At 49.8% G+C, this 18,265-nt stretch overlaps 1 protein-coding gene across 2 annotated transcripts in view; it reads left to right on the top strand.

Moving 5' to 3' along the window:
* MRAS (muscle RAS oncogene homolog) overlaps window positions 1–18,265 on the top strand; it is a 63,107-nt gene that overhangs the window by 42,801 nt on the left and 2,041 nt on the right. For both annotated transcript variants that reach the window (XM_075317028.1, XM_075317027.1), the window contains exons 3-5: window positions 7,116–7,269; window positions 7,486–7,585; window positions 8,091–8,170. In XM_075317028.1, coding sequence (XP_075173143.1) covers window positions 7,116–7,269; window positions 7,486–7,585; window positions 8,091–8,170 — 334 coding nt within the window. The remainder of the gene's footprint in view (window positions 1–7,115; window positions 7,270–7,485; window positions 7,586–8,090; window positions 8,171–18,265) is intronic.

Below are 18,265 nucleotides of genomic sequence, written 5' to 3'. Positions count from 1 at the left end.
CTCAGATCTTAGCGATTTAATCTGAGAGCAGCATAACATAAGAGCCGGATTCCAGGGATGTGTCACTTATTAGGCTGTGTGTTATAGTTTTCATATGAGCAGTATTTTATCAGCAAGAGATTATCACTGCAGACAGACTACATCTCCTGTGCCAGGCAGTCAGGCTTGACAGTGTAAACCCGCCCCCACCACTGATTGGCAGCTTACTGCGTATGACTCCGCCCCCACCACTGATTGGCAGCTTACTGTGTATGACTCCACCTTACCACTGATTGTCAGCTTCCTGTGTACAGTGTCCATTGTCAGCAAGCTGCCAATCTGGGGTGTGGGCGGGGTTATACACAGTAGGCTGCCATTGTAGTGGGGGCAGGGTTATACACAGGTAGCTGTTGATCAGGGGTGTGGGTGGGGTTATACACAGGGAGCTGCCACTGAATGGTGGGGGCGGGGTTATACACAGGCCGCTGTCAATCAGGGGTGTGGATGGGGTTATACACAGTAAGCTGCCACTCTATGAGGAGGGCGGGGTTATACACAGGTAGCTGTCGATCAGGGATGTGGGCGGGGCTATACACAGTAAGCTGCCACTCAATGGTGGGGCCGGGTTATACACAGGGAGCTGTCGATCAGGGGTGTGAGTGAGGTTATACACAGGGAGCTGCTAATCAGGGGTGTGAGTGAGGTTATACACAGGGAGCTGTCGATCAGGGGTGTGAGTGAGGTTATACACAGGGAGCTGTCGATCAGGGGTGTGAGTTAGGTTATACACAGGGAGCTGCTAATCAGGGGTGTGAGTGAGGTTATACACAGGGAGCTGCTAATCAGGGGTGTGCACGTGGTGTTACACAGAGCAGAAGTCTTGGATCTGCGACATCTACAGCAGACAAACAGGAATGCTATGAAAACTGCAGAAAGCAGCCCAGTAAGTGACACATTGCTGGAATCAGGCTCTCTGTCCCCTCATCATGCTGCTGTCAGATTATACAGCACAAACCTGCTGACAGGTTCCCTTTTAAGAGATGGTCGTGTAGCCGCAGTGTGGTTTCCAGCGTTGAGAGACCAGTTCAGTGCTGAAAGGGTTAAACCCACTGTTCTGAGGTGCCCATGCCAAGACACTCTCACATTTGTAAGTTCTCCTTTTTATCACAACCGCTCCTTAAGATGTCATCACAAGTCCGGCCGCACCCATCCGGCAGCGGTGACCTGTGCCGGCAAGAAAAGCGCTGCCAGTGCTGCCGATTGTGTAATATCCAGAGATCAGACGATGATCCATCTGTGGGCAATCATTAACCCCCTCTGTGCTTAATAATGGAGTACAGGCTGCAGAAGTGCTCACACCCTCCTCATTGTGGCTCCTCCCCCGGATGAGGCTCCACCCCTACACTTTCATGCACTTTCAGCATTTTTACTTGGAATCTGTTATCTTTTTGTCTTATATGAAGTCTTCATGCACTGATCTGCACATACACAGCGACCAATGTGAACAAGCAGAGCTGCAGTGTAAAGTATGGGAGAGGGTCACTGCTGAAATGTGAGCCCCTGCGACAAGAGGTAGAATTCAGACTCCGTTAGTCAGTGCAGATGAGCAGGAGTCACAGACAACTGTGCTGCTTACAAGGTGGAAAACTGCAGTGTAAAGCATGGGGGAAGGACAGATTACTATTCTCAACCCCAATGACGCAGGAGCTGGCTACTGCAGTATAAAGCATGGGGGAAGGACAGATTACTATTCTCAACCCCAATGATGCAGGAGCTGGTTACTGCAGTGTAAAGCATGGGGGAAGGACAGATTACTAATCTCAACCCCAATGATGCAGGAGCTGGTTACTGCAGTGTAAAGCATGGGGGGAGGACAGATTACTATTCTCAACCCCAATGACGCAGGAGCTGGCTGCTGCAGTGTAAAGCATGGGGGGAGGACAGATTACTATTCTCAACCCCAATGATGCAGGAGCTGGCTACTGCAGTATAAAGCATGGGGGGAGGACAGATTACTATTCTCAACCCCAATGACGCAGGAGCTGGCTACTGCAGTATAAAGCATGGGGGGAGGACAGATTGCTATTCTCAACCCCAATGATGCAGGAGCTGGTTACTGCAGTGTAAAGCATGGGGGAAGGACAGATTACTAATCTCAACCCCAATGATGCAGGAGCTGGTTACTGCAGTGTAAAGCATGGGGGGAGGACAGATTACTATTCTCAACCCCAATGATACAGGAGCTGGTTACTGCAGTGTAAAGCATGGGGGGAGGACAGATTACTATTCTCAACCCCAATGATACAGGAGCTGGTTACTGCAGTGTAAAGCATGGGGGGAGGACAGATTACTATTCTCAACCCCAATGACGCAGGAGCTGGCTACTGCAGTATAAAGCATGGGGGGAGGACAGATTACTATTCTTAACCCCAATGATGCAGGAGCTGGTTACTGCAGTGTAAAGCATGGGGGAAGGACAGATTACTAATCTCAACCCCAATGATGCAGGAGCTGGTTACTGCAGTGTAAAGCATGGGGGGAGGACAGATTACTATTCTCAACCCCAATGACACAGGAGCTGGCTACTGCAGTGTAAAGCATGGGGGAAGGACAGATTACTATTCTCAACCCCAATGACGCAGGAGCTGGCTGCTGCAGTGTAAAGCATGGGGGGAGGACAGATTACTATTCTCAACCCCAATGATGCAGGAGCTGGCTGCTGCAGTGTAAAGCATGGGGGAAGGACAGATTACTATTCTCAGCCCGAATGATGCAGGAGCTGGCTGCTGCAGTGTAAAGCATGGGGGGAGGACAGATTACTATTCTCAACCCCAATGATGCAGGAGCTGGTTACTGCAGTGTAAAGCATGGGGGGAGGACAGATTACTATTCTCAACCCCAATGATGCAGGAGCTGGCTACTGCAGTGTAAAGCATGGGGGAGGACAGATTACTATTCTCAACCCCAATGATGCAGGAGCTGGTTACTGCAGTGTAAAGCATGGGGGAAGGACAGATTGCTATTCTCAACCCCAATGATGCAGGAGCTGGCTACTGCAGTGTAAAGTATGGGGGGAAGGACAGATTACTATTCTCAACCCCAATGATGCAGGAGCTGGTTACTGCAGTGTAAAGCATGGGGGAAGGACAGATTACTATTCTCAACCCCAATGACGCAGGAGCTGGCTACTGCAGTGTAAAGCATGGGGGGAGGACAGATTACTATTCTCAACCCCAATGATGCAGGAGCTGGCTACTGCAGTGTAAAGCATGGGGGAAAGACAGATTACTATTCTCAACCCCAATGATGCAGGAGCTGGTTACTGCAGTGTAAAGCATGGGGGAAGGACAGATTACTATTCTCAACCCCAATGATGCAGGAGCTGGTTACTGCAGTGTAAAGCATGGGGGAAGGACAGATTACTATTCTCAACCCCAATGATGCAGGAGCTGGCTACTGCAGTGTAAAGCATGGGGGGAGGACAGATTACTATTCTCAACCCCAATGATGCAGGAGCTGGCTACTGCAGTATAAAGCATGGGGGGAGGACAGATTACTATTCTCAACCCCAATGATGCAGGAGCTGGTTACTGCAGTGTAAAGCATGGGGGAAGGACAGATTACTATTCTCAACCCCAATGACGCAGGAGCTGGCTGCTGCAGTGTAAAGCATGGGGGAAGGACAGATTACTATTCTCAACCCCAATGACGCAGGAGCTGGCTGCTGCAGTGTAAAGCATGGGGGAAAGACAGATTACTATTCTCATCCCCAATGATGCAGGAGCTGGCTGCTGCAGTGTAAAGCATGGGGGAAGGACAGATTACTATTCTCAACCCCAATGACGCAGGAGCTGGCTACTGCAGTATAAAACATGGGGGGAGGACAGATTACTATTCTCAACCCCAATGATGCAGGAGCTGGCTACTGCAGTATAAAGCATGGGGGAAGGACAGATTACTATTCTCAACCCCAATGATGCAGGAGCTGGCTACTGCAGTATAAAACATGGGGGGAGGACAGATTACTATTCTCAACCCCAATGATGCAGGAGCTGGTTACTGCAGTGTAAAGCATGGGGGGAGGACAGATTACTATTCTCAACCCCAATGATGCAGGAGCTGGCTGCTGCAGTGTAAAGCATGGGGGGAGGACAGATTACTATTCTCAACCCCAATGATGCAGGAGCTGGCTACTGCAGTATAAAGCATGGGGGAAGGACAGATTACTATTCTCAACCCCAATGATGCAGGAGCTGGTTACTGCAGTGTAAAGCATGGGGGAAGGACAGATTACTAATCTCAGCCCCAATGACACAGGAGCTGGCTACTGCAGTGTAAAGCATGGGGGAAGGACAGATTACTAATCTCAGCCCCAATGACACAGGAGCTGACTACTGCAGTGTAAAGCATGGGGGAAGGACAGATTACTAATCTCAGCCCCAATGACACAGGAGCTGGCTACTGCAGTGTAAAGCATGGGGGAAGGACAGATTACTAATCTCAGCCCCAATGACACAGGAGCTGACTACTGCAGTGTAAAGCATGGGGGAAGGACAGATTACTAATCTCAGCCCCAATGACACAGGAGCTGGCTACTGCAGTGTAAAGCATGGGGGAAGGACAGATTACTAATCTCAGCCCCAATGACACAGGAGCTGGCTACTGCAGTGTAAAGCATGGGGGGAGGACAGATTACTATTCTCAGCCCCAATGATGTAGGAGCTGGCTACTGCAGTGTAAAGCATGGGGGAAGGACAGATTACTATTCTCAACCCCAATGATGCAGGAGCTGGCTACTGCAGTATAAAGCATGGGGGGAGGACAGATTACTATTCTCAACCCCAATGATGCAGGAGCTGGTTACTGCAGTGTAAAGCATGGGGGAAGGACAGATTACTAATCTCAGCCCCAATGACACAGGAGCTGGCTACTGCAGTGTAAAGCATGGGGGAAGGACAGATTACTAATCTCAGCCCCAATGACACAGGAGCTGACTACTGCAGTGTAAAGCATGGGGGAAGGACAGATTACTAATCTCAGCCCCAATGACACAGGAGCTGGCTACTGCAGTGTAAAGCATGGGGGGAGGACAGATTACTATTCTCAGCCCCAATGACGCAGGAGCTGGCTACTGCAGTGTAAAGCATGGGGGGAGGACAGATTACTATTCTCAACCCCAATGATGCAGAAGCTGGCTACTGCAGTGTAAAGTATGGGGGGAAGGACAGATTACTATTCTCAACCTCAATGATGCAGAAGCTGGCTGCTGCAGTGTAAAGCATGGGGGAAAGACAGATTGCTATTTTCCGCCCCAATGATGCAGGAGCTGGCTGCTGCAGTGTAAAGCATGGGGGGAGGACAGATTGCTATTCTCAGGCCCAATGACGCAGGAGCGGCTGCTGCAGTGTAAAGCATGGGGGAAGGACAGATTACTATTCTCAGGCCCAATGATGCAGGAGCTGGTTACTGCAGTGTAAAGCATGGGGGGAGGACAGATTACTATTCTCAGGCCCAATGACGCAGGAGCTGGCGGCTGCAGTGTAAAGCATGGGGGAAGGACAGATTGCTATTCTCAGGCCCAATGATGCAGGAGCTGGCTGCTGCAGTGTAAAGCATGGGGGAAGGACAGATTACTATTCTCAACCCCAATGATGCAGGAGCTGGCTGCTGCAGTGTAAAGCATGGGGGAAGGACAGATTACTATTCTCAACCCCAATGATGCAGGAGCTGGCTGCTGCAGTGTAAAGCATGGGGGAAGGACAGATTACTATTCTCAACCCCAATGATGTAGGAGCTGGCTACTGCAGTGTAAAGCATGGGGGAAGGACAGATTACTATTCTCAACCCCAATGATGCAGGAGCTGGCTACTGCAGTATAAAGCATGGGGGGAGGACAGATTACTATTCTCAACCCCAATGATGCAGGAGCTGGTTACTGCAGTGTAAAGCATGGGGGAAGGACAGATTACTAATCTCAGCCCCAATGACACAGGAGCTGGCTACTGCAGTGTAAAGCATGGGGGAAGGACAGATTACTAATCTCAGCCCCAATGACACAGGAGCTGACTACTGCAGTGTAAAGCATGGGGGAAGGACAGATTACTAATCTCAGCCCCAATGACACAGGAGCTGGCTACTGCAGTGTAAAGCATGGGGGGAGGACAGATTACTATTCTCAGCCCCAATGACGCAGGAGCTGGCTACTGCAGTGTAAAGCATGGGGGGAGGACAGATTACTATTCTCAACCCCAATGATGCAGAAGCTGGCTACTGCAGTGTAAAGTATGGGGGGAAGGACAGATTACTATTCTCAACCTCAATGATGCAGAAGCTGGCTGCTGCAGTGTAAAGCATGGGGGAAAGACAGATTGCTATTTTCCGCCCCAATGATGCAGGAGCTGGCTGCTGCAGTGTAAAGCATGGGGGGAGGACAGATTGCTATTCTCAGGCCCAATGACGCAGGAGCGGCTGCTGCAGTGTAAAGCATGGGGGAAGGACAGATTACTATTCTCAGGCCCAATGATGCAGGAGCTGGTTACTGCAGTGTAAAGCATGGGGGGAGGACAGATTACTATTCTCAGGCCCAATGACGCAGGAGCTGGCGGCTGCAGTGTAAAGCATGGGGGAAGGACAGATTGCTATTCTCAGGCCCAATGATGCAGGAGCTGGCTGCTGCAGTGTAAAGCATGGGGGAAGGACAGATTACTATTCTCAACCCCAATGATGCAGGAGCTGGCTGCTGCAGTGTAAAGCATGGGGGAAGGACAGATTACTATTCTCAACCCCAATGATGCAGGAGCTGGCTGCTGCAGTGTAAAGCATGGGGGAAGGACAGATTACTAATCTCAGGCCCAATGACGCAGGAGCTTCCAGACTTCCTCATAGACAATGTCGCTAATTCTTTCATGAACCTGATGCAGTATTTGTCAGCACATCCCAGCAGGGGCGCAGTTGGTGGCCCGGAGGGGGCAGGGGATGTTCGGCCCGGTCTCGGTGGTGAGGGGGGATAATATAAAGTCCTAATGCCACATACTCATTGTGAGAATCTTATTGGACGCCACAGTTTGTTTGTAAATAATGCTAGAATGTTGCGGGAGATGATGGGTGAATATTGATGTGACGTCCTGTCTCTCCAGTGCTGGACACGGCCGGGCAGGAGGAGTTCAGCGCCATGCGGGAGCAGTACATGAGGACCGGCGATGGCTTCCTCATCGTGTTCTCGGTCACGGACAAGGCGAGCTTCGAACACGTGGATCGTTTTCATCAACTCATCCTCAGGGTCAAAGACAGGTGAGAAGGCAGATCGGCAGCCGGAGGAGATCCACCGGATCCCGAGGATCCAGATATATTGCTTACTATAATCTGTGGAATGAGGCGGATTCTTTATATCCACCGGATGCCTCAATTACAGGAATTGTATCAATGTAATTAGCGGTATTGTATCCCTTTACCTATCCTCTGATACTTGGCATTTGGAAGTGAACGCTTTGTTTTTATTTTTTGCAGAGAATCTTTCCCGATGATTTTGGTGGCAAACAAAGTTGACCTGATGCACTTAAGAAAAATATCAAGTGATCAAGGGAAAGAGATGGCGGTAAAACACAACGTAAGTGCAGGGTGGGGGCGAGTGCTATGTAGTGTGCGTGGACCACCCCTCCGGACAATGCTGCGTCTGGCTGTGAGGATACCAGCTGCAGCAGAAGCTTCCCAGTAACAGGAAGCCCACCCTCACCTTTATAAACCCAGCCCCCTCAAACCTCTCCCCTAAAATGGGAAGGAGCTGCAGAGCGGCACACAGGGGCTAAAATTACGATCGCCTGTTCACGTGTCAAGTGCACTCATCTTTTGCACTGCGTGACAACAAGCAGAGATCCTACACTGTGCAGAGTGGGGGGATATTACCTATTTATTGCTTGAATACATACATTTGCAAAGCGAGCAAGAAATATGGCAGAGATGCATACAGGAGCTACACGGGGGACGCATGGCATTGCATGGGAGCTGTATACACAAAACGAGAAAAGATTTTTAGAAGTAAACTTTTTGCAGAATTGCTCCTTTTTCTATGACAATGTCTCAAGGTTAGAGTCTTATTGTGTTTTGGATTCCAGATTCCTTATATTGAAACAAGCGCCAAGGATCCACCTCAGAACGTGGACAAAGCCTTCCACGACCTGGTCAGGGTGATCAGGTGAGACCATGCTCAGTTCAGCCCCTTTCTCACTGCTACATTCCCAGCTCTGCTACTTCTTCCCTTTAAACCTGCTCTGGTTTCTGCTTCCTCCATCCGTGTGACTCTTGTATAAACCTTCTATCCTGTATTTTCACCACAATGTGCGATCCCTACTGCTGCAACTAAACCCCAATATTCAGTATGCGATCCCTACTGCCACAGCCCAACCCCAATATTCAGTGTGCGATCCCTACTGCCACAGCCCAACCCCAATATTCAGTGTGCCATCCCTACTGCCGCAGCTAAACTCCAATATTCAGTGTGCCATCCCTACTGCCGCAGCTAAACTCCAATATTCAGTGTGCTATCCCTACTGCTGCAACTAAACCCCAATATTCAGTGTGCCATCCCTACTGCCACAGCCCAACCCCAATATTCAGTGTGCGATCCCTACTGCCACAGCCCAACCCCAATATTCAGTGTGCGATCCCTACTGCCGCAGCTAAACCCCAATATTCAGTGTGCCATCTCTAGTGCCACAGCTAACCCCCAATATTCAGTGTGCTATCCCTACTGCTGCAACTGAACCCCAATATTCAGTGTGCCATCTCTACTGCCTTAGCTAAACCCCAATATTCAGTGTGCTATCCCTAATGCCACAGCCCAACCCCAATATTCAGTGTGCTATCCCTACTGCTGCAACTGAACCCCAATATTCAGTGTGCCATCTCTACTGCCTCAGCTAAATCCCAATATTCAGTGTGCTATCCCTAATGCCACAGCCCAACTCCAATATTCAGTGTGCTATCCCTACTGCCGCAGCTAAACCCCAATATTCAGAGTGCTATCCCTACCTACTGCCGCAACTAAACCCCAATATTCAGTGTGCCATCTCTACTGCCTCAGCTAAACCCCAATATTCAGTGTGCTATCCCTAATGCCACAGCCCAACCCCAATATTCAGTGTGCTATCCCTACTGCCGCAGCTAAACCCCAATATTCAGAGTGCTATCCCTACCTACTGCCGCAACTAAACCCCAATATTCAGTGTGCCATCTCTACTGCCTCAGCTAAACCCCAATATTCAGTGTGCTATCCCTAATGCCACAGCCCAACCCCAATATTCAGTGTGCTATCCCTACTGCCGCAGCTAAATCCCAATATTCAGTGTGCTATCCCTACTGCCGCAGCTAAACTCCAATATTCAGTGTGCCATCTCTAGTGCCGCAGCTAACCCCCAATATTCAGTGTGCTATCCCTACTGCCGCAGCTAAACCTCAATATTCAGTGTGCTATCCCTACTGCTGCAACTAAAACCCAATATTCAGTGTGCTATCCCTACTGCCACAGCCCAACCCCAATATTCAATGTGCCATCTCTACTGCCGCAGCTAAACCCCAATATTCAGTGTGCCATCTCTACTGCCTCAGCTAAACCCCAATATTCAGTGTGCTATCCCTAATGCCACAGCCCAACCCCAATATTCAGTGTGCTATCCCTACTGCCGCAGCTAAACCCCAATATTCAGAGTGCTATCCCTACGGCCGCAGCTAAACCCCAATATTCAGTGTGATATCCCTACTGCCGCAGCCAAACCCCAATATTCAGTGTGCTATCCCTACTGCCGCAGCTAAATCCCAATATTCAGTGTGCTATCCCTACTGCCGCAGCTAAACTCCAATATTCAGTGTGCCATCTCTAGTGCCGCAGCTAACCCCCAATATTCAGTGTGCTATCCTTACTGCCGCAGCTAAACCCCAATATTCAGTGTGCTATCCCTACTGCTGCAACTAAAACCCAATATTCAGTGTGCTATCCCTACTGCCACAGCCCAACCCCAATATTCAATGTGCCATCTCTACTGCCGCAGCTAAACCCCAATATTCAGAGTGCTATCCCCACTGCCGCAGCTAAACCCCAATATTCAGAGTGCTATCCCTACTGCCGCAACTAAACCCCAATATTCAGAGTGCTATCCCTACTGCCGCAACTAAACCCCAATATTCAGAGTGCTATCCCTACTGCCGCAACTAAACCCCAATATTCAGTGTGCTATCCCTACTGCCGCAGCCAAACCCCAATATTCAGTGTGCTATCCCTACTGCCGCAGCTAAACCCCAATATTCAGTGTGCTATCCCTACTGCCGCAGCTAAACTCCAATATTCAGTGTGCCATCTCTAGTGCCGCAGCTAACCCCCAATATTCAGTGTGCTATCCCTACTGCCGCAGCTAAACCCCAATATTCAGTGTGCCATCCCTACTGCTGCAACTAAACCCCAATATTCAGTGTGCTATCCCTACTGCCGCAGCCAAACCCCAATATTCAGTGTGCTATCCCTACTGCCGCAGCTAAACCCCAATATTCAGTGTGCTATCCCAACTGCCGCAGCTAAACTCCAATATTCAGTGTGCCATCTCTAGTGCCGCAGCTAACCCCCAATATTCAGTGTGCCATCTCTAGTGCCACAGCTAAACCCCAATATTCAGTGTGCTATCCCTACTGCCACAGCCAAACCCCAATATTCAGTGTGCTATCCCTACTGCCACAGCCAAACCCCAATATTCAGTGTCCCATCCCTACTGCCGCAGCTAAACCCCAATATTCAGTGTGCCATCCCTACTGCCGCAGCTAAACCCCAATATTCAGTGTGCCATCTCTAGTGCCACAGCTAACCCCCAATATTCAGTGTGCCATCTCTAGTGCCACAGCTAAACCCCAATATTCAGTGTGCTATCCCTACTGCCACAGCCAAACCCCAATATTCAGTGTGCTATCCCTACTGCCACAGCCAAACCCCAATATTCAGTGTCCCATCCCTACTGCCGCAGCTAAACCCCAATATTCAGTGTGCCATCCCTACTGCCGCAGCTAAACCCCAATATTCAGTGTGCCATCTCTAGTGCCACAGCTAACCCCCAATATTCAGTGTGCCATCTCTAGTGCCACAGCTAAACCCCAATATTCAGTGTGCTATCCCTACTGCCGCAGCTAAACCCCAATATTCAGTGTGCCATCCCTACTGCCGCAGCTAAACCCCAATATTCAGTGTGCTATCCCTACTGCTGCAACTAAACCCCAATATTCAGTGTGCTATCCCTACTGCCGCAGCCAAACCCCAATATTCAGTGTGCTATCCCTACTGCCGCAGCTAAACCCCAATATTCAGTGTGCTATCCCTACTGCCGCAGCTAAACCCTAATATTCAGTGTGCTATCCCTACTGCCGCAGCTAAACCCCAATATTCAGTGTGCCATCTCTACTACCACAGCCAAACCCCAATATTCAGTGTGCCATCTCTACTACCACAGCCAAACCCCAATATTCAGTGTGCTATCCCTACTGCCACTGCCAAACCCCAATATTCAGTGTGCCATCTCTAGTGCCACAGCCAAACCCCAATATTCAGTGTGCCATCTCTAGTCCCGCAGCTAAACCTTAATATTCAGTGTGCTATCCCTACTGCCGCAGCTAAACCCCAATATTCAGTGTGCCATCCCTACTGCCGCAGCTAAACCCCAATATTCAGTGTGCCATCTCTAGTCCCGCAGCTAAACCCCAATATTCAGTGTGCCATCTCTACTGCCGCAGCCAAACCCCAATATTCAGTGTGCTATCCCTACTGCCGCAGCTACACCCCAATATTCAGTGTGCTATCCTTACTACCACAGCCCAACCCCAATATTCAGTGTGCCATCCCTACTGCCGCAGCTAAACTCCAATATTCAGTGTGCCATCTCTAGTCCCGCAGCTAAACCCCAATATTCAGTGTGCTATCCCTACTGCCGCAGCCAAACCTCAATATTCAGTGTGCCATCTCTAGTGCCGCAGCTAACCCCCAATATTCAGTGTGCCATCTCTAGTGCCACAGCTAAACCCCAATATTCAGTGTGCTATCCCTACTGCCACAGCCAAACCCCAATATTCAGTGTGCTATCCCTACTGCCACAGCCAAACCCCAATATTCAGTGTCCCATCCCTACTGCCGCAGCTAAACCCCAATATTCAGTGTGCCATCCCTACTGCCGCAGCTAAACCCCAATATTCAGTGTGCCATCTCTAGTGCCACAGCTAACCCCCAATATTCAGTGTGCCATCTCTAGTGCCACAGCTAAACCCCAATATTCAGTGTGCTATCCCTACTGCTGCAACTAAACCCCAATATTCAGTGTGCTATCCCTACTGCCGCAGCCAAACCCCAATATTCAGTGTGCTATCCCTACTGCCGCAGCTAAACCCCAATATTCAGTGTGCTATCCCTACTGCCGCAGCTAAACCCTAATATTCAGTGTGCTATCCCTACTGCCGCAGCTAAACCCCAATATTCAGTGTGCCATCTCTACTACCACAGCCAAACCCCAATATTCAGTGTGCCATCTCTACTACCACAGCCAAACCCCAATATTCAGTGTGCTATCCCTACTGCCACTGCCAAACCCCAATATTCAGTGTGCCATCTCTAGTGCCACAGCCAAACCCCAATATTCAGTGTGCCATCTCTAGTCCCGCAGCTAAACCCCAATATTCAGTGTGCTATCCCTACTGCCGCAGCTAAACCCCAATATTCAGTGTGCTATCCCTACTGCCGCAGCTAAACCCCAATATTCACTGTGCCATCTCTAGTCCCGCAGCTAAACCCCAATATTCAGTGTGCCATCCCTACTGCCGCAGCTAAACCCCAATATTCAGTGTGCCATCTCTAGTCCCGCAGCTAAACCCCAATATTCAGTGTGCCATCTCTACTGCTGCAGCCAAACCCCAATATTCAGTGTGCTATCCCTACTGCCGCAGCTACACCCCAATATTCAGTGTGCTATCCCTACTACCACAGCCCAACCCCAATATTCAGTGTGCCATCCCTACTGCCGCAGCTAAACTCCAATATTCAGTGTGCCATCTCTAGTCTCGCAGCTAAACCCCAATATTCAGTGTGCTATCCCTACTGCCGCAGCCAAACCTCAATATTCAGTGTGCCATCCTTACTGCCACAGCCAAACCCCAATATTCAGTGTGCTATCCCTACTGCCGCAGCTAAACCCCAATATTCAGTGTGCCATCTCTACTGCGCAGCTAAACCCCAATATTCAGTGTGCTATCCCTAATGCCACAGCCCAACCCCAATATTCAGTGTGCTATCTCTACTGCCGCAGCTAAACCCCAATATTCAGTGTGCTATCCCTACTGCCGCAGCTAAACCCCAATATTCAGTGTGCTATCCCTACTGCCGCAGCTAAACCCCAATATTCAGTGTGCTATCCCTACTGCCGCAGCTAAACCCCAATATTCAGTGTGCTATCCCTACTGCCGCAGCCAAACCCTAATATTCAGTGTGCTATCCCTACTGCCGCAGCCAAACCCCAATATTCAGTGTGCTATCCCTACTGCCGCAGCTAAACTCCAATATTCAGTGTGCCATCTCTAGTCCCGCAGCTAAACCCCAATATTCAGTGTGCTATCCCTACTGCCGCAGCCAAACCTCAATATTCAGTGTGCCATCTCTAGTGCCGCAGCTATCCCCCAATATTCAGTGTGCCATCTCTAGTGCCACAGCTAAACCCCAATATTCAGTGTGCTATCCCTACTGCCACAGCCAAACCCCAATATTCAGTGTGCTATCCCTACTGCCACAGCCAAACCCCAATATTCAGTGTCTCATCCCTACTGCCGCAGCTAAACCCCAATATTCAGTGTGCCATCCCTACTGCCGCAGCTAAACCCCAATATTCAGTGTGCCATCTCTAGTGCCACAGCTAACCCCCAATATTCAGTGTGCCATCTCTAGTGCCACAGCTAAACCCCAATATTCAGTGTGCTATCCCTACTGCCACAGCCAAACCCCAATATTCAGTGTGCTATCCCTACTGCCGCAGCTAAACCCCAATATTCAGTGTGCTATCCCTACTGCCGCAGCTAAACCCCAATATTCAGTGTGCCATCCCTACTGCCGCAGCTAAACCCCAATATTCAGTGTGCTATCCCTACTGCTGCAACTAAACCCCAATATTCAGTGTGCTATCCCTACTGCCGCAGCCAAACCCCAATATTCAGTGTGCTATCCCTACTGCCGCAGCTAAACCCCAATATTCAGTGTGCTATCCCTACTGCCGCAGCTAAACCCTAATATTCAGTGTGCTATCCCTACTGCCGCAGCTAAACCCCAATATTCAGTGTGCCATCTCTACTACCACAGCCAAACCCCAATATTCAGTGTGCCATCTCTACTACCACAGCCAAACCCCAATATTCAGTGTGCTATCCCTACTGCCACTGCCAAACCCCAATATTCAGTGTGCCATCTTTAGTGCCACAGCCAAATCCCAATATTCAGTGTGCCATCTCTAGTCCCGCAGCTAAACCCCAATATTCAGTGTGCTATCCCTACTGCCGCAGCTAAACCCCAATATTCAGTGTGCTATCCCTACTGCCGCAGCTAAACCCCAATATTCACTGTGCCATCTCTAGTCCCGCAGCTAAACCCCAATATTCAGTGTGCCATCCCTACTGCCGCAGCTAAACCCCAATATTCAGTGTGCCATCTCTAGTCCCGCAGCTAAACCCCAATATTCAGTGTGCCATCTCTACTGCCGCAGCCAAACCCCAATATTCAGTGTGCTATCCCTACTGCCGCAGCTACACCCCAATATTCAGTGTGCTATCCCTACTACCACAGCCCAACCCCAATATTCAGTGTGCCATCCCTACTGCCGCAGCTAAACTCCAATATTCAGTGTGCCATCTCTAGTCTCGCAGCTAAACCCCAATATTCAGTGTGCTATCCCTACTGCCGCAGCCAAACCTCAATATTCAGTGTGCCATCCTTACTGCCACAGCCAAACCCCAATATTCAGTGTGCTATCCCTACTGCCGCAGCTAAACCCCAATATTCAGTGTGCCATCTCTACTGCGCAGCTAAACCCCAATATTCAGTGTGCTATCCCTAATGCCACAGCCCAACCCCAATATTCAGTGTGCTATCTCTACTGCCGCAGCTAAACCCCAATATTCAATGTGCTATCCCTACTGCCGCAGCTAAACCCCAATATTCAGTGTGCTATCCCTACTGCCGCAGCTAAACCCCAATATTCAGTGTGCTATCCCTACTGCCGCAGCTAAACCCCAATATTCAGTGTGCTATCCCTACTGCCGCAGCCAAACCCTAATATTCAGTGTGCTATCCCTACTGCCGCAGCCAAACCCCAATATTCAGTGTGCTATCCCTACTGCCGCAGCTAAACTCCAATATTCAGTGTGCCATCTCTAGTCCCGCAGCTAAACCCCAATATTCAGTGTGCTATCCCTACTGCCGCAGCCAAACCTCAATATTCAGTGTGCCATCTCTAGTGCCGCAGCTATCCCCCAATATTCAGTGTGCCATCTCTAGTGCCACAGCTAAACCCCAATATTCAGTGTGCTATCCCTACTGCCACAGCCAAACCCCAATATTCAGTGTGCTATCCCTACTGCCACAGCCAAACCCCAATATTCAGTGTCTCATCCCTACTGCCGCAGCTAAACCCCAATATTCAGTGTGCCATCCCTACTGCCGCAGCTAAACCCCAATATTCAGTGTGCCATCTCTAGTGCCACAGCTAACCCCCAATATTCAGTGTGCCATCTCTAGTGCCACAGCTAAACCCCAATATTCAGTGTGCTATCCCTACTGCCACAGCCAAACCCCAATATTCAGTGTGCTATCCCTACTGCCGCAGCTAAACCCCAATATTCAGTGTGCTATCCCTACTGCCGCAGCTAAACCCCAATATTCAGTGTGCCATCCCTACTGCCGCAGCTAAACCCCAATATTCAGTGTGCTATCCCTACTGCTGCAACTAAACCCCAATATTCAGTGTGCTATCCCTACTGCCGCAGCCAAACCCCAATATTCAGTGTGCTATCCCTACTGCCGCAGCTAAACCCCAATATTCAGTGTGCTATCCCTACTGCCGCAGCTAAACCCTAATATTCAGTGTGCTATCCCTACTGCCGCAGCTAAACCCCAATATTCAGTGTGCCATCTCTACTACCACAGCCAAACCCCAATATTCAGTGTGCCATCTCTACTACCACAGCCAAACCCCAATATTCAGTGTGCTATCCCTACTGCCACTGCCAAATCCCAATATTCAGTGTGCCATCTCTAGTCCCGCAGCTAAACCCCAATATTCAGTGTGCTATCCCTACTGCCGCAGCTAAACCCCAATATTCAGTGTGCTATCCCTACTGCCGCAGCTAAACCCCAATATTCACTGTGCCATCTCTAGTCCCGCAGCTAAACCCCAATATTCAGTGTGCCATCCCTACTGCCGCAGCTAAACCCCAATATTCAGTGTGCCATCTCTAGTCCCGCAGCTAAACCCCAATATTCAGTGTGCCATCTCTACTGCCGCAGCCAAACCCCAATATTCAGTGTGCTATCCCTACTGCCGCAGCTACACCCCAATATTCAGTGTGCTATCCCTACTACCACAGTCCAACCCCAATATTCAGTGTGCCATCCCTACTGCCGCAGCTAAACTCCAATATTCAGTGTGCCATCTCTAGTCCCGCAGCTAAACCCCAATATTCAGTGTGCTATCCCTACTGCCGCAGCCAAACCTCAATATTCAGTGTGCCATCCTTACTGCCGCAGCCAAACCCCAATATTCAGTGTGCTATCCCTACTGCCGCAGCTAAACCCCAATATTCAGTGTGCCATCTCTACTGCGCAGCTAAACCCCAATATTCAGTGTGCTATCCCTAATGCCACAGCCCAACCCCAATATTCAGTGTGCTATCTCTACTGCCGCAGCTAAACCCCAATATTCAGTGTGCTATCCCTACTGCCGCAGCTAAACCCCAATATTCAGTGTGCTATCCCTACTGCCGCAGCTAAACCCCAATATTCAGTGTGCTATCCCTACTGCCGCAGCTAAACCCCAATATTCAGTGTGCTATCCCTACTGCCGCAGCCAAACCCTAATATTCAGTGTGCTATCCCTACTGCCGCAGCCAAACCCCAATATTCAGTGTGCTATCCCTACTGCCGCAGCCAAACCCCAATATTCAGTGTGCTATCCCTACTGCCGCAGCTACACCCCAATATTCAGTGTGCTATCCCTACTACCACAGCCCAACCCCAATATTCAGTGTGCCATCCCTACTGCCGCAGCTAAACTCCAATATTCAGTGTGCCATCTCTAGTCCCGCAGCTAAACCCCAATATTCAGTGTGCTATCCCTACTGCCGCAGCCAAACCTCAATATTCAGTGTGCCATCCTTACTGCCGCAGCCAAACCCCAATATTCAGTGTGCTATCCCTACTGCCGCAGCTAAACCCCAATATTCAGTGTGCCATCTCTACTGCGCAGCTAAACCCCAATATTCAGTGTGCTATCCCTAATGCCACAGCCCAACCCCAATATTCAGTGTGCTATCTCTACTGCCGCAGCTAAACCCCAATATTCAGTGTGCCATCTCTACTGCCGCAGCCAAACCCCAATATTCAGTGTGCTATCCCTACTGCCGCAGCCAAACCCCAATATTCAGTGTGCTATCCCTACTGCCGCAGCCAAACCCCAATATTCAGTGTGCCATCTCTAGTGCCGCAGCTAACCCCCAATATTCAGTGTGCCATCTCTAGTGCCGCAGCTAAACCCCAATATTTAGTGTGCCATCTCTAGTGCCGCAGCTAAACCCCAATATTCAGTGTGCTATCCCTAATGCCACAGCCAAACCCCAAGATTCACTGTGCCATCTCTAGTGCCGCAGCTAAACCCCAATATTCAGTGTGCTATCTCTAGTGCCGCAGCTAACCCCCAATATTCAGTGTGCCATCTCTAGTGCCGCAGCTAACCCCCAATATTCACTGTGCCATTTCTAGTGCCGCAGCTAAACCCCAATATTCAGTGTGCCATCTCTAGTGCCGCAGCTAACCCCCAATATTCAGTGTGCCATCTCTAGTGCCGCAGCTAAACCCCAATATTCAGTGTGCTATCCCTACTGCTGCAGCCAAACCCCAATATTCAGTGTGCTATCCCTACTGCTGCAGCTAAACCCCAATATTCAGTGTGCCATCTCTAGTCCCGCAGCTAAACCCCAATATTCAGTGTGCTATCCCTATTGCCGCAGCTAAACC

This window comes from Anomaloglossus baeobatrachus, chromosome 7 (genome assembly GCF_048569485.1).
Source record: "Anomaloglossus baeobatrachus isolate aAnoBae1 chromosome 7, aAnoBae1.hap1, whole genome shotgun sequence".
NCBI lineage: Eukaryota > Metazoa > Chordata > Amphibia > Anura > Aromobatidae > Anomaloglossus > Anomaloglossus baeobatrachus.
The sequence above is the reverse complement of the archived record's forward strand: the minus strand, read 5'-3'. Positions and strand labels throughout refer to the sequence as shown.